This window comes from Tauraco erythrolophus, chromosome 22, assembly GCF_009769465.1.
Source record: "Tauraco erythrolophus isolate bTauEry1 chromosome 22, bTauEry1.pri, whole genome shotgun sequence".
Lineage (NCBI taxonomy): Eukaryota > Metazoa > Chordata > Aves > Musophagiformes > Musophagidae > Tauraco > Tauraco erythrolophus.
In genome coordinates this window covers 9281837-9297808 of record NC_141486.1, presented here as the reverse complement: position 1 = coordinate 9297808, position 15972 = coordinate 9281837, and the positions used below count along the sequence as shown (strand labels likewise).

At 53.3% G+C, this 15972-nt stretch overlaps 1 protein-coding gene, 1 long non-coding RNA gene and 2 other non-coding genes across 4 annotated transcripts; 1 reads left to right on the top strand and 3 right to left on the bottom strand.

The window, feature by feature from the left end:
- Positions 1-552: 552 nt before the first annotated feature.
- On the top strand, positions 553-7822 carry DIPK1B (divergent protein kinase domain 1B). The gene is made up of 5 exons (XM_086625248.1): positions 553-615; positions 3520-3654; positions 5909-6016; positions 6218-6394; positions 7010-7822. The coding sequence occupies exons 1-5, from the start codon at positions 553-555 to the stop codon at positions 7820-7822; spliced, it is 1296 nt and encodes a 431-aa protein (XP_086481374.1).
- Positions 7823-10437: 2615 nt separating this feature from the next.
- On the bottom strand, positions 10438-15671 carry LOC147527228 (uncharacterized). Its single transcript, XR_015222794.1, has 5 exons — positions 15539-15671; positions 15188-15243; positions 14342-14390; positions 13103-13152; positions 10438-10846 (listed from the first exon to the last, which is right to left on the bottom strand). It is a non-coding gene; the product is annotated as an uncharacterized LOC147527228 (long non-coding RNA).
- On the bottom strand, positions 14168-14301 carry LOC147527230 (small nucleolar RNA SNORA17). The gene has a single exon (XR_015222807.1). It is a non-coding gene; the product is annotated as a small nucleolar RNA SNORA17 (small nucleolar RNA).
- LOC147527229 (small nucleolar RNA SNORA17) lies at positions 14866-14998 on the bottom strand. The gene has a single exon (XR_015222806.1). It is a non-coding gene; the product is annotated as a small nucleolar RNA SNORA17 (small nucleolar RNA).
- Positions 15672-15972: the final 301 nt, after the last annotated feature.

The following is a 15972-nucleotide window of genomic DNA, read 5'->3' as shown; positions in this document are numbered from 1 at the left end:
AGTCCGGGAGGGCTCTTCCAGGCTGCCACCCGAAATAGCTTGAAATAAAACCCGAGCTGCTGCGCGTGCTGAGGGCCAGCGGCATCAGCATCTCCATGGACCCCCCTCTGCCAGGGTCACCGACCGGCCCCGGGGCGTGGGGGACCCTGCGTGGGACCCCCGGGCGGTGGGATGACCCGGCGTGGGTGAGACCCCATTGGGACCCCGGGGCCGGTGGGCTCCCAGCCGATGGCTCGGGGCTGAGCCGTGCCGTGCCGTGCCGAGCCCAGCCGTGCCGTGCCGGGCGGCAGCCCCCCGCCTCCCCGAGCTGCGGCGGAGCTGCGTGCGCCGCCCCGCGCCGAGCCGGGCGGAGCCGCGCCGGGCCGGGCCGGGCCGGGCGTGCTGCGGCGGTGCGAGCGGGCGGCTCGGCTCGGCCCCCCGCCCCTGTCACCCTCCGGCCCCTCTCCGCGCCCCCCCCCCCACCCCCCGGCCGCCGGCGGCGAGGCGGGGGCCGCGGCCGCCCCGACCATGCCCCCCGGAGCCTGAGGCCCGCGGCCGCGGGGCGCCCGCAGCATGCGGAGGATCCGGCGGCTGGTGCATCTGGTGCTGTTCTGCCCCCTCTCCAAGGGCCTGCAGGTACCGGGGGGACGGGGAGATGCCCCGGGCCGGGGGGGGATGGTCTGGGTCGGCAGGGGCTCGGTGATGCCCGTCTCCGCATCCCGGCACCGGCCGTGCACAAAGGGACGCGATGCCGCGATTTCCTCGCCGGCCGGTGCAAGGGGCTGAGGGGCCGGGGACCGGCACCGGGGGGACTTGGACCGGCACCGGGGGGACCTGGACCGGCACCGGGAGCCGCAGGCGTTGCATAAGCCGCGCCGCGCTCCGCGGTGCGGTGCTGGGAGAGCCGCACCGGCCGTGAAGCACCGGGACAGCCCATCCGTCAGCCCGCCCCGGTGGATGAAGCAGCCGATGCAGCAGTGCAGAGCAGGGATGGCTCCTTCCTTCTCTTTCTTTCTTTTCTTTTTTTTTTTTTTTTTTTGTCCCATCTTCCCATCCCTGAGGCTGCCGCGGGGGCTGGGAACCCATCTCGGTGCTCCGGGGACCCGGCGGTGATGGGGCTGGGGTTGGTGGCCCGGGGTGTTTTCTCTGCAGCCATGGGGGTGAGAAACCCTGACTCTGGCAAAAGTCTTGGACCACGGCAGTTATCCCTGCTGGAGGGGAGAAGGGGGGACATGGGAGGGGGTGTCTGGTGGGTAGAGGATGCTGGCAGGAGGTGAGTGTGGAGCTGGGCCCACCTGGTGCGGGAAGGGCTGCACAGCCAAGGGGGGACGTTTAAAGGGGTGGCTCTGTGGGTCCCCAGGACAGCCGAGAGCCAAACGGGTACTGCGGCTCTGCTTACAAGGGAGATGGGCCTTTGGCTGCTGAGCCACCCTCACAGGCTGTCTTCCTCCAAGACAAAAGGCCTGAGGAGTGGTTGTGTGGGGCCAGGTCAGTGGGCAGGGGCTGGGGACTGGGTCTGGCAGGGAGGAAGAAGCTGGGTGCAGAGTGAGGGTGGGTGGGAGCTGGGGGTAGCCCTTGCACCAGGGTCACCTGTGCAGATACCCCATGGGAGGAGGGGGGGGATGGCCACACCAAGACACCCCTGGGAGCACACCAGCATGGTCCCACTGCCGGGGGGCTGTGAAACAACCCCCGTGTAACCAAGACACTGCAGGGGAACCACAGGGATGAAGCAGGATTTTGTGATGCTGCATCCATTTTGCCTTTGGAGTCAGCTCTGGCTCAAAGTCACTTCCAGATTTGCCCTAAAACTAAACACAGCAACTCACACAAGCAAAGGGTAACACCTTTTTGGTGCAGGCTGCCAGCCGAGGCGGTGGGCAGGGAAAGCAGCGGGCAGGGAAGCCCCCGCGCCGTGAGACTGAGTCCTGGAGGAAACCTCACCACCAGCTATGAATCCAAAATACTACCAAAGCCCAGTGGAACCTCTCGTTGCAATGCATCCCCCACCTCCACGTTTCTTCCAACATTTAGGGGATGATGAAGCCCGTGCGCTCTGTGCCATGCTCAGGTCGGAGTCCTGACCCCCTTCCGCCCTGGGAACAGGATGGATTCTAGGTCTGAATAAGCAGAAAGGGACGTTTTGGCCATTCCAGGGCTTTGTCGCCCCAAGACGTGTCTCTAGTGGGAAGCCCGTGGAAGGGGCTCCTTGGCCCAGGGCAGGGGGCCTGATGGGTCATGGACCCACCACTGGGCAGTTTTCGGGGGGCTGCTGTGCTGGGGAGGATCTCATGGGTCACAGTGGTGTGCGTCTGGCTGCAGGGCCTTGAGCTGGTTTTCAGCTCGCAGGAGCAGCCCCCCGTCCTCTGTCTTTGCCAAGTCCTCGCCATGGTCGGGTTCTCTTTCACAGGCGTTAATTAGCGGTGCCATTGCTCGACAGGCAAACTGGGCATCGTGGCCCGCTTCACACTTCGGCATTTCCAATTAATATGCAAGATGTCGCGATCTCGAGGCAGACCTGCCTGCTTTCACCCTCGCCTGCCGCTTCCTGTGAAGCCTCTTCATCGGGGCTGGGGTGAGCCGAGCCGCTGGCTGCAGCCGCTGTGGCAGGAGGTTCCACCACCTCCAGTTACTGCCCCGGGGCACAGGGCAGAACCCTTACAGCGATCCAGGGAGGAGACATTTTGGAGGTGGGAGCAGTTTTGGGCTACAAGACCTAAAGGAGGATCCCTGGCAGGTGGTAATGGTGCCACATCCGCTCAGATCCAGCCCTATCCCAGCAGCAGGTCGTGTCTCACCAGCAGTGCAAGGAGAGAGGAGGGTTTGGAGGTGGCTACTGGCCAAGGGCTCTCTTGGTCTGGCGTGAAGCAGGAATTATCTACAGAAACCGGAGGGAATGGGGTGTTTGACGCAAGGATTAATTCCCTGCCCTTAGGAATCGCTGGGGATCTGCACCATGTTATACAGGTCAGGTAAACAACCTATATTGTGGAGAGGCCAGATGGCAGCAGTGCTGCTGTACAGGGGCAGAGGGGAAGAAATGAAGCCAGGGAAAGAAAATCACGCTGTGAGCCTCCGAGACGCTTGCATGGAGTATTATCCTTGTGTTTCCAGGTTCGTTACTCGCCCGCTCCCACGCAGGAGCTGGCGGCAGCAGCCTCCTGTGCCCGTGGGCTTTGCAAGGGGGGAACTGCTGAGAAGGGTCTCCCCAGGCAGGAGCAGAGCCTCTCACAGCCCCAGTGGTGAACCTTGGGGTTTGGAGGGCAGCGGGCTCTGCCCTGGCACTGGCAGGAGAGCTGGCATACATGGCCGCAGCTCCTGGGCACGAGGATGCCTGGCAGCCAGCTCCTCACAGCCCAGCGCTGTAATCTCCCTGCTTTTAGGGAATTTTAAGTGACCTACTTGCAGCAGGAGTTGCATAATAGACTGGTGAATATATATAAAATAGGCTGAAGGTTTCACCAATGCTCAGGTCAGTTTGTGTAGAAGTCGTCCTTGTCCAGAACCCCGACCTTCACCAGCGTTTTCTTTTCCTTCCAGAATCGCCTCCCTGGCATCAAGGTGAAGTACCTGCTGGTGGTGTGGCTGGGCATCTTCGTGGGCAGCTGGGTGGCATACATGCATTACTCGTCCTACTCCGAGCTCTGCCGTGGCCACGTCTGCCGGATGATAATTGTGAGTGGCGGCCAGCAGCCCCCGTGGCTGTGCTGGTCCCAGTTCGGGGCGCCGGGGTGAACGAGGCTGTGGGACCCCCATTTCCAGCCCCCCCAGCCCTGTGCAGTGCTTTGCAGCCAGGCAGGCAGCGCTGGGGCAGCATCCTGCACAAGAGCTGGGCCGAGGAGCCCTCCTGGCAGCTGCTTCCCTGGCACCATCCCCAGCATCACACGGCGCTCGGAGCGGGAGAGGTGACCTTATCCTGCCAGGGCGACGGCGGAACAATTTAATGAGAAGTCGGAGGGAATCAGGCCAGGGCAGACGTGGACAGGTTAATGTCTGCGGAGATGAAGTTGCAACGTCAGGGCAGTGAGCAAGGTCTGCGGGCAGGGAGAGCATCACGCCAGCCCTGCAGAGCTCCACAGAGGCAGAGGAAAAAGGGGAACAGCCAGTCCGTGGGGAGCTCTCTGTAACTGCTGGCATGCCCTAAAGAAAGCACCAGCCTGCACGAAAAGCAGACCCCTCACAGGAGCTCGGCTCAGTGTGTTTTACCCCTGCCTGGGGTTTGCAGTGGGGCTCAGCCTGGTCCCCACAGCATCCCCGGCACCAGCGGCCAAGTGGGGCCCCCCCGGGATGCTGTGTGTGCCCCATGGCAGGAGAGCAGGTCGCCCACCCAGCCTGGGTGAGGAGTGGGACACCAGGCTCTGTCTGAGAACGCCTCGTTCATCAGTCCTTCAGCAGAGAAGGGAGGCAGGAATTGCCATAACAACAGCAACAATCGTTTAATTTGATTTTCTGCATGAGTCTGACCATGGGGTCTCGGGCACTAATTCCTGCTCTGAGCTCGGGGTTTAGGATGATGTGTCTGGCCGTGTCCCCTGTCAGCAGGTCCAAGGGTTAATTCCCATCCACATCAAGGAAAAAAAACGAGGGAAAAGATGCAGTGAATTTCTGCAGCTCTCTTTTCCAGCCCTGAGGCTGTTGTGTCCTCACTGTGAAGCTGCAGAGCTGCAGCCTCTCCTGCCCAGGAGATGCCTCCAGCTCCTGACCCAGCCGCCTTGCTTGCGGATCAGAGCCACCGTCTGTCCCTGTCCCTGCCACCACCTGGACTGTAGCCAGTCCATTTCACAGCAGGGGCTGCTGCTCTGTGGAGCAGCCTGAGCCCATGCAGCCTCATCCTCACCATCCCCACACGGCCTCCTCCTCCAGCCTTGGAAGCTCGCCTAACCCCCTGGGATTGCAGCAGGAGCACCCAGGAGCAAATCACCTGCAGTCCCTCCAGCGGCACGGGGGTCCCTCCAGCGGTACGGGGGTCCCTGCTAGCCCAGCCCCACCTTGCCCAAGGCACCGAGCCATCCAAAGGGCCCAGCCTGCAGCTGGGAGCTCTGCTCACAGCTGCTGCCTGTTCGGCCAGGGCTCAGCCCCAGCTGTGCCTACGCCCCCCTCTCCCCATGTCTGCCCTGTTAAAGTCCTTGCTGTGGGGCCAGTTGAAATCTTTGAGTCTTAGAGCAGGCAAGGTTTTGGGCTGAGATTTCTTTGGAAGGCAGAGAGGGGGGAGTTTTGGGGGTGCTGGAAGGGGCTAGGCTCTGAGCAACCAGCACAACATCTCCCTGACGAAAGTCTGAGCAGAAGGTGCTCCCCTCCCTCCCAGAAACCCTAAACTGGCTGAAATGGCTGCCAAGATGCAGACATTGCCCAAAGCCACTTGCACACTGTGCCAGCACAGCCAGGGTCCCCTGTGGCAGGTGGCACATCGTGGGCTGCCAAACCCAAGGCCATAGTGATATCGGGGTGGTGACCCCGCACAGCCCCTCTGTGCTCGAGAACCTCAGGGTCTCAGGAAGGAAAGAAATTGTCAGCAATTGGAGATGCTGGTCTTAGCTCTGAGCAGCTGCGTGGCTTTGCAATCAGATGTGCCTCTTCGAGGGGGGTTCTTCTCTTGCGTAAGAGACTCACGTGAGCTCAGAGGCGGCGGGCTCACAGGGGACACGATGACATTGATGACGCTGTCGGTTACATACAGTAAATTGAAAAAACCAAACAGTTGGCCCCAGTGCTGCTGCAGGAATGGGGGGTGAGGAATTTGGGTGCAGCAGGTGATGGGCACAGGGCTGGCGGCAGCACTGGAGGGCAGGGGGGCTCGCACACCCCCAGCCCATGTGCTTGGAGTGACCCAGATCACAAGCTCTGGAACCGAGCCCGGATCTGTCGGACTTCTTCGGGCAAATGGGGACATGCCCCCACTGAGCTGCTGTCTCTGCCTTCCCCTCCCCAGTGCGACCAGTACAAGAAAGGAATCATTTCTGGCTCCACGTGCAAAGACCTGTGTGAGGAGCGCAGCCTCCTCTTCCAGCACTGCCTCTCCTCCTCTCCCACCCAGCAGGTAGGTCTCTCCCTCCGGGGAAACTGCTGCACGGGAGGGGATGGGTGCCAGGCATCAAACCGGGGAAACGTCCTCCTCCACCCACCGCATGGCTGCTCCTCACCCCATCCCTGGTACCCCCAACAGAACCAGAAACCAGTTCTCTGCACTTGCTATTGTTTTCCTCCTGTCTCCGCCGTGTCCCCTTCTCCTTCGCTGTAGGTTTACAGCGGGCTCTGGAGGGATACAGAGGTGATCATCAAATGCGGCATCGAAGAAGCCTTGAAGGCAGACAGCCACCCAGACTCCGTGCCCAGGAGGGACGTGGTCCTCTTTGACAAACCGACACGAGGGACATCGATGGATGAGTTCAAAGAAATGCTTCTGAACTTCCTAAAGGTCAGTACAGAGATCCCACCCGCAAGTGGGATCTTGCAGGTCTGGAATGCTGCTTGTGATTCAGAAAGACTGAATGCATCTTTCCTTCCCCTTAAATGTGAGCTTCTTTGGCCCACGCTCCCCCGTCAGCTGCTGGCTCCTTACCCTACACTGCAGAGCAAGTACTGGATTAGCCAAGGAAAAACTCCATCCTCACACAGGAATTCTTATTTGCAAGATTTTAATAGCAGCAACCCTGGAGGCTGCTGTACCGCGGCTGCGGGTGGCATCTGTGCTGGGCAGAGCTTATTCACAGACCTACGGGCAGCCCTGGCACCGCTGCAGCAGTTACCCCTGCACTGGGCTCCTGCCGCAGCAGTGGGACAGCAGCGCTGCCCAGCCCTTGCTCCCAAAACCTTGCTCCCACATGGGTCTCGAGCAGCCCTGAGGCTGGTAACATTCTGCTGGAGCTGAATCCGTCCAAGCGTTCGCTACGGCACCGAATTTGCTGGAGCACGGTGGCTGTTCCCTCCTCTCCCAAGCTCGGTTCTTTGCTTCCCCAGTTCAGATTTGTGATGTTAAGCCCGAACGCCGAGAGCTGCGAGGGTCTGAAGCTGCTTCTTGTTCTGTTCACAGTCCAACCTGGGAGATCAGCCTTCTCTTGCAGCCTTGGTGAGCCGGATCATCGCCATGGCAGATGTGAACCGGGATGGGAAAGTGTCTTTAGCAGAGGCCAAATCCATCTGGGCACTACTTCAGCTCAATGAGTTTCTTCTCATGCTCTCCTTGCACGAGAAAGAGCACACGTCCAAGCTGCTGGGGCACTGCGGGGACCTCTACGTCACTGAGAAGATCCCCCACACCTCCCTCTACGGAGTGGACGTCCCCCCCTTCCTCCAGTCGCTGCTGCCTTCAGTCGTCCACCAGTTTGTCCACCAGTGGTTTGCACCAGCGTGGCCTCGGCGGGCGAAGATCGCCATCGGCCTTCTGGAGTTCGTGGAGGAGATATTCCATGGGACCTACGGGAACTTCTACATCTGCGAGACTGGCTTTAGGAACGTGGGCTACAATGACAAATACGACTTCAAAATGGTCAACCTGAGGAAGGTGGCAACGGAGATGACAATCCGAGGTTTCCTCAAGGGCCGTCACTGTGAGCAGAACGTGGACTGCACCTACGGGAAGGACTGTACGGCGACGTGCGACAAACTCATGAAGCAGTGCAAAAGCGACGTGGTGCAGCCCAACCTGGCGAAGGTCTGCGGGCTGCTGCAGGACTACCTGCTGTACGGAGCACCACCGGAGCTGAAAGAAGAGCTGCAGAAACAGCTCCGAACTTGCATGACCCTCAGTGGCCTGGCCAGCCAGATGGAAGTGCACCACTCCCTCGTGCTGAACAACCTCAAGACCTTGCTCTGGAAGAAGATTTCAAACACCAAATATTCCTAACGGGGGAAGCACGGCCCTGGAGTTTAGAATCTGCAATCTTGGAGTAAAGTCCAAGGGTTGAAAGCCTGTTTCTCCATTCCTCTCCCCCACAGGAAAAATACACCCTGCCCAGGGAGTTCAGCATAGCTGCAGCCCCTTCTCCCTCATGGAAAACCAAGCATCATGACTTCCACTGCCCAGCAGGATCATCGATACGGCCGGCAAGAGCGTGCTGCGGAGCTGGGGCACCGGGAGCCGGGATACCAGGAGCTGGGCTGAACAGGCTCGGGGGAAGACGATGCCATGGAGAGAGATAAGGAAGTGGAGCCCAGCTGGACGCATCTAACTGTTTCTTGATTAACAGGAAAGCAGTGGAGAGAGATGAGAATGAATCATTCATGCTGTACTTGTCACATCTTCTTTTGATGACCGTCTCTGATGTAAATAAATAGCTTTTACGTGAATCACACCGGTACATCAATGGTGAAACGGCAGCCTTTTAAGTACCTGCTTGCTTGTGATCTAAAAGAGGAGAAAAAGGTAGATTTCCCCCCTCAAAAGTCTCTCCTTAAGTGTCTGAGTCATCTGCCGTCAGGCCCAGCTGTAACTTAGGAAGCAGATAAGCTGTCTTTTCCACAGCAGAGAATCCTGGCAATTCTTTCATTCCTTTTTTAAGTGCCTGACCCCAGACAATGATGTGATGGTTGCGTGAGGCTCCCACCCGGCTGCTCCTGCCCACAGTCTGAAATTGGCAGCACAGGCCATTCCCTCTCCTGCCGGCTTTGGGAGCATCCGAGGCCAAGAACAGCTTAAAGGAAAAGGGCTACAACATGAACAACCCTGACCAGTTACCATACACGCTCTGAGTCTTACTTCCCACAGCACTTGGAGCAGGGATAAGCCAACCTCTCAGTTTAATTCTCCTAAAACTAAGCTGGGCTTGTACTGCAGAGGTTAAAGATTAATACCAGAATAATCCAGTGCTTCTTCCATTACTAAAATTAATTTCCAGGCAAGCTTTCAGCAGGTTTCAAGAAATTTGTTTGGCTGCACAAATACTACCAGGTCTCCAGCTACAGCCTGTTTCCTTTAAACGCTCAATTATAGCAATCTTTTAAAACTACCGGTAGAGAGGAAGAGTTTATGTAAACTACTCCGAGCTTGCTCTGTTCCCAGCACAATCGTATTCCTGCTGATGGACCGTATGCTCCTGCTCTTGCCAACAATTGCTTAGTGAAGTGGAGCGTGTAGCTGAAGTACAATCACAGAGAAAAAAATACATGACAGTGTATACAATCTGTGAAGGCAATCGGTGGTGCCATGGCTGCAAATTTATGAGCCCTTTGGAGGAAAGATGTCAGTGTTTCCTTCTATTAGTTCTATAGGATCATCATTACCTCTCACTATTATTTATGGAGGAAATGTTTCAGAGTCAGCAGTGCTCTAAATCTAGCACAGAGCCAGCACAGCTCACTCCCGCAGAGGAGCTGGCTTCACAACACAATTAATCTCTGGTAAGGTTGAGCATTTGTAAGGTTTCTGTGTTTGAAGTGTGACAAGTTCCTCAGCCCCTCCGAGTCACCCTTAATCCTGTACCAACACTGCAAAGATGGTGAAGGCCCCACCTCCCAGCCTGGCACTGGTGTGGGCAGGTTCGCCTGCACCAGAGCATCAGGTGGAGGGTGAAGGTGAGGACTGGAATTGGGTAATGAGGCTCCATGCAGCCACCCCAGCTCTTGTCCTGCATTCCCATGGCAACCAGCTCCACTGAGAAATTAATTTTCCTCTATTAGTAAAAGGAACTCGACAACCCTGCTGAATCCCCTCCTCAGATTTTCAGGAAAGTCATTTTTCACTCTCCCCTCTGTGTTTAACATCTACTAGTAAATTTTGTCCAGAAAGCTTCATTCCTGCTGCACTTTATTCCCGCTGCTCCCTTCCCCAGAAGCAGTATTAGATAAAGCAGCAGGTGATCATCCAGAAAAGCGGAGGAAAACCACCACACTCCTTCCTTATCCACATCATCTTAAAATATTCAGCATCTCTTTAAGCATTTATGATGAAAGATGAAGTTCAAGGAGAAAGACAGCCCCAGCACTTTAAAGAACTGGCCAAGACAGCTTTGTTCAAATAAAGACATTCTGACAAGAACTGTCACATTCCATGTTATTATCTGCACGCCCAGCTGCAGCAGTGGGCACTCCCAGGAATCACTTATGACTCACCCACCCCAAGAGCACCGAGTTTTGTTCTCCACTAATAAAAAGCAGAAGTGTTTTCAGACACGTGCTTACAGTTTATGAGCTACACTACAACATGGGAGAGAAATGACTAAAGGCAAAGCTATTTTATGTTTGTAATGCCTTCTCCAGGCTTCCCACATTAGCTAGAAAACGAGGAAGAGCCAGAACACTGAAAGACTGACAATCTGATCTCACCAGATGCTGCTGCTTCAGCATCATTAGTAGATTTGTGCTACAAGGGGATGCAGCAAGACTTCTGCCTTTCATTGTTTAAAGTAAAAAAGCTATCCCAGTTCTCATAGCCACAAATAAAAGTCTTAAATCCTGGAATGGTTAAAAAATAATAATATTTGGGGTGCTACGTGTACACAAACATAATAATTTCAGACTTAGTGTAGGTCACATCTTTATTTTTTTTGTTTAAGTCCTTCTTAACCATGTAGAGAAAACAGATTGAAACAGTGCTTTAGAACACGGCTGTGGAAACAGCGCGTAAGCCGAGATGACGGGGAGAAGGGCACGAGTACAACTCTTGTGGCTGTCCATCAGGAAGTACAGCAAAAGCAGAAAGGACACTTGGAGCAGAACAACTGCAATTGTTTTTAAACTGACATTCGGTGCACAGGTTGCAGCAAACATCCAGAACCACCAGCAGCATCGCGTGCACTTCCACTGGCTGTAGCCTGCTTGAACCCACGTCTGAGAAAAGATGAACCTTCAGGAGTCTTCAAACACAGACACTGCCAACCTTTTCTTTGGCTGTAGCCAGGTTTGCTAGAAATTCTAAAGCTCAAGGCATGACCTGCAAATACAAAAAGGCTTGGGATGTCAGACAACTTCAAATACAGTCAGCACAGGTTAGCAATGAATGTCAACACTAAGCAGCTAATTAAGCCGTACCGGCCCGACTCCTGCTCTTACTGTGCTGCAGTATCCGAGCTACGGCACTGCAGCTAGTCAGGACACAGAATTGCTTTTTCATTTCAGAGGCAACATTGTCAGCTAACTGATGAATCGCATCAGGTTTGTCTTGGGACTGTCCAAAGATTTCTCACATCCCAGAGGAAATAAAAAAGCTTCATAAAATTAAATCAAATTTTAGGGGAGTCATTAGCTGGGCTTGGTTATCATGACTCGCAGGGAAACTTCAGAAAACAATTTATTTCAGTCCAGAACCACAGGAACACCTGAACTCACACTGGCTGTACTCAGTGGAAGCTGAGTGCCTGCAAACTTGTGTGGATCAGGACCTAAAGCAGCAACAGAAGGCAGATGGCACTCATAAATTAGACCAATTTAGGAGAGGTTCTTTGCCACTACATCAGAAAGGTTCTGAAAAAAGAAAATACCTTCTGGCTAGGCACAGTGCGCTCTGGCAAGTCTGGGAAAGGGATAATTTAACAGCACGATAGCTGGAGCCTGCTCTTGGTTACTCTTTCACTCTTGGACTCCCTAAAAATCAAAGGTGAGTTTGCCAGCCTCAATGCAGAGGCAAGCTAGTCATGGTGCAAAGAAAAGCTGGGCCTGTTCCAGCATTCAAAGCCATGACACAAACCAGTTCTAAATGGTGCCAGGCTAAGTTAACGCGCAGGAAGATTTTTAATTTCTCTCAAAACCAGTTTAATACAAAATATTCATCTTTTCCACAGCTGAAAGCCAGGCACTTCTTTCAGTAAAGCAATATTCATAGCCTGGGATTGCTGCTCAGTCTTGGGAAGATGGTTAGCAGCAAATACCATCAGGAGAATTTTAATAGCTATCCTATGCCTCACACAGTAAAGTTCTAAAGAGGGACCCATTAGGCACTCACTACTCCTACGGGACCCTTGATGTGAGCAAAGTGTGATGAAAAAACTCAAATATGTATTTCAGGGTTCAAAAGTCAGGAAATTTAAATGGAAGAGTCACATCTTAAGGCATGCCTCTTTGCATAACCGTACCCCCAACAACCTTATTAGCATTCTTTTCCAAAGCCACTGCTGGTCGGCAGTGCCTTTTCCCACTTAAATGGCTCATTTTGCAGCCAGCAGCCACCCGCTTGGTTAACAGCACCTTTGGCCCTCGTAATGCCCATTTAATGAGGAAATTTTCCACCATGTAGCACTGCCAGATTTTGTCAAGCTATTAGTCACTGCAAAGCCTCTCAGTTTCACAATACCATCTACGTGTAGCCAGAGCTTCTCTGTAGCCACTTGTTTTAGCAGCACTGGCACAGCAGAGGCTCATGTGCACCCCATGACCCAAGAAAGGACAGTGACACCCCAGCTATTGTCACCTGTGCTCCCTGGCAGCTCGCTGCTGTGGGGGTCAGGTTCCTTTGCCACCACGCTAGCAGACAAAAACAGCAGAAACCAACTAAAAAGTGCTCAGTTACAGCTTTACTCTGTCTGCTGTGTTACCAGCTAGAACACGATGCACAGGGAAGCCAGAACTTGGCTTGAGAAACAGGGCAAAAGCATTCCACTGCTGCACTTACTGAAAGTTAGTTTAGAAGGACTTTAAAAAGACTTCAGGGTTTAGCTTGGTTAAATTTTTGCTTGGATTACTGAAATCAATCTTTTTATTTCTTTTTTTGTTATGCCTAAGACACAATTTCATTATCTCACAAACAGTTTTTCAGTAGCGTTTTGTGTCCGGCTGCAGTAGTACCAGAGCCTGTTTTGACAATCTCAGGCACTCTTAATGTGTGAGCTCTCAACAGAAGTGTCTTGTTCTGACTGACAGTTGCCATTAAAAGGATACACTCTGGGAACTGAAAAAGGCAGTTGGAGGACGTGAAATAAAAAGATTGCTTACAAAGTTACTGCACCACCAGAACAAAGGAACCTGAAAGAGCTCCACCTGAAGCAGAGGTTTGTCAGCAAAAAGATGAAAAAATACCGAATTTTAATTTTTTTCTGCAAGCACGTGCTAGTAGCATTTTTAAAATTTTTTGTATTTGTCCATGTCCCACAAGAAGTCAGAAGGACAAGATGTACCAACCCAAGGACTTCTACCCAGACACTGTTTTGTTAACACAGAGGTTTAAGATGCTTCCAAGAAATGTCACATTACCTACCTCCAACATCTGAAGCAAGTTCCAGAACTCTGTCCTCTTCTGAAAAGTAACTGTAAGAAGGAAAACATCTTCAGTTTGGGTCTTTTTGGAGAAAGTGTTGGGTTTGTTTTGTTCCCCGCCTCCCAAAAGTTAAGTACAACTATAAAGCTGCATTTCAGAAGATTGCTGAGTGCATCTTCTGGTCCAACCTACTCAGCACCCTTGGAACTCAAGATGTTGTTAGCTAAGTGTTTTATTAACATTGGGAACAGGGTGCAATTTTCTCCATATGCTAAATTCACACCCAGCTGTTTCTAGATCATGCCAATACTTTGGAAACAACAAACTTAAGTGTCTGTTTCCCCCATCTCCTTCACTCCCACATATGAATGTCTACATAACGCTAAACCCTGTAAAACTCAAGAGGTGCCCTTTCACAGACAGAACAGGCAACAAACAAGAATGTCTTGCAGGCCATAAAGGATTGCTGAAGGCGAAAATAGAATTCAAGAATAGAACTGTCATTTCTATTTGTCCTTGGGGAAAACAAAAAGAAAAAGGAAAGACCTTCCTCTGATGCAGTTAAAATTGGCATCATTTTAACTGCCTTTCAAAGGAACTTTGCTCCATCTTCCGCTGATTCTCTGGAGAAAGAAGTACACACGGAAACAACATCAAGCTACTAATCTCTAAGCAGTTACAAGGTTCAGGCACAGGAAGCCCCTTCATCTCTGACACCTCATGATATTAACGTCTCAGGAGAGCAAATCTCCAAGGACTCAGGACTATTAGAATAAAGAATACTGGAGTCTGCCATTCCTCCATAACAATAAAAGACGTGATATGCAAGAAATTACCTTTTAACATAGTGTGTTGTTAAAACACTGAAGTTTCACTTCTAAAACGCAGAACATGACAGCAGAAAAATCAGTCACATCTCTTATCTATCATGCAAACAAGGTACTCGTTAAGTGAATGACTGTCACACTAAAGGACAAGGCTAGCTTCTGTACCCTGTCCCTCCACAGCGTCCATCTTTCACGATTTAAGATTAAAGAAAAAAAAAAACAAGAAAAGCAAGAAATAATTGTCAGGTTGCTCATCGTTGCTGAGTGCTCACAGGTTTCAGAGCACTAGCAACGACGTAGCCTCTTCCTCTCTGCCACCTAATGACACAAACATGGCACTACAGCCACATCTGCAACACGAGCTGGGGCATGGAGCTATTCACCCAGACAACTTGCATCCACTGCTGCTCACCTCAGGCTTTGAGAAGACATCCTGCACCTGCCACGTCACATGGCATTCTCTGAAAAGAAGTGGGAAATATACACAGCATTTATTTTACATATTCAGACTCGCTTCAAAGCCTGGTTACATGGTTACTGCATCACTGATGACAGGAATCTGAAAGGCCCAGTAAGAGGGAAGCTAAAAAAATACTGCAGGCGTATTTTTACTTTTGGATAGGAAAAGGGTTGGGGCTACCAGCATACAACTCCCAGGACGTGCTCCCAGTGATGTCACCAACTTGCCACGTGGCTTTAGCCAGATCACTTCAACTCATTCTTCTGTAATACAAGCCCACCTACCAGCAGGATCCTACTGTTTTCAAGGCTAAATAATCGGAAAGCCTCGCAGAGCCTCTCTGCTGCACATCCACTACTGGCCAAACAGAACACCTTTCTGTTCTACTACATACAGATCTCACATTTAAGGCAATTAAAAAAAAGAGGAAAGGCTTAGTTTCTCAAGAGTGTTCTACCAACAGCCTATTTCTAAATCATGTCAGGCCATCAATCACTCTGAGTGCTCACGGGTTTCAGAACACACGAGCGTAGAACACAGCCTGTCTCTCTCTGCCACCTAATGACACAAAGATGCCACAGCAGCCACCTTTGCAACGCCTGTGGCAGGTTGGAAAAAAACCCCACGAAGACCGAAAAAGGTGACATGGTATTTATGAAAACGAGATTATGTCACCTGCTCAGAATTTACGACTACAGAGGTATGTGGAGCACACGTAGATACTACACATAACACACCACTCAGTTAACGAGATGTTTGAAACGTGCTCGGACACCCTTTGTGTGAAGCACCGCTTACCCTTGGTTTTTCAAGTCGAGCCATCTTTTTCACTTCACCCTTTGCCTCCTGCCAGGCTGAAAAAAGGCAAATAAAAAGAAATGAAGCAGAATGCCGTTAATACCAAACGAGCGTTTAGCTGACTGCACAGCAACCTTCCTTGTGGCCTGCGCTTCACAGAACACCAGAAGATTAAAACATTAAAAAAAAATAGTTACTCCAGTTACTCAAATCTTTAAAACATTTCCCTCAAAACCTGAAAAGGTGGAGGGCGGGCAGGCAAGACCAAGAACTAAAGCCCGATTTTCCCGGGGGTCACCCAGACCAGTAAGCCCAGCAGCCCGCCCAGCCGGACACAGGAGCCACCCGTACCTCCGCTCTCGCCCTCCTCCTGCCCGCCCTGCACGGGGGGTCCGCCGCCATGTCCTCACGCCGCAGCACTCCCGTGTTCGGCGACGAGGAAGAGGACAAGGGGCTGCCGCCGCCCCACAGCCGCCATCAGAGCCCCTGAAGGAGCTCCACGGCCCCACAGCCGCCATCAGAGCCCCTGAGGAGCCCCGCCGCAACATGGCGCAGGAAGGGCCCCCGGGACAGCGGCCAGCGCAACACCGCCCGCTGCCCGCGCCGAGCGCCCGCCGAAAGGGCGGCCGCGCTCCCGCCTCCCGCTTATATAGCGCGGGCGGACGGAAGCGCCGCGGGGACAATCCGCGCAGCGCGCTCGCTCTCGCGGGCGCCCCCTGCCGGGCGGGAGGACGCAGAGCCGGGACTGGAGACACGGGGCCGGGACACAGGACCGGAACTCCCGG

Excerpts from the sequence above, each read along its gene's own strand:
- DIPK1B (XM_086625248.1), top strand. The coding sequence starts at position 553 with ATGCGGAGGATCCGGCGGCTGGTGCATCTGGTGCTGTTCTGCCCCCTC. Across the intron at positions 3,655-5,908 it reads ACGTCTGCCGGATGATAATT|TGCGACCAGTACAAGAAAGG; the intron begins GTGAGTGGCGGC and ends TCCCCTCCCCAG. Across the intron at positions 6,395-7,009 it reads TGCTTCTGAACTTCCTAAAG|TCCAACCTGGGAGATCAGCC; the intron begins GTCAGTACAGAG and ends TTCTGTTCACAG.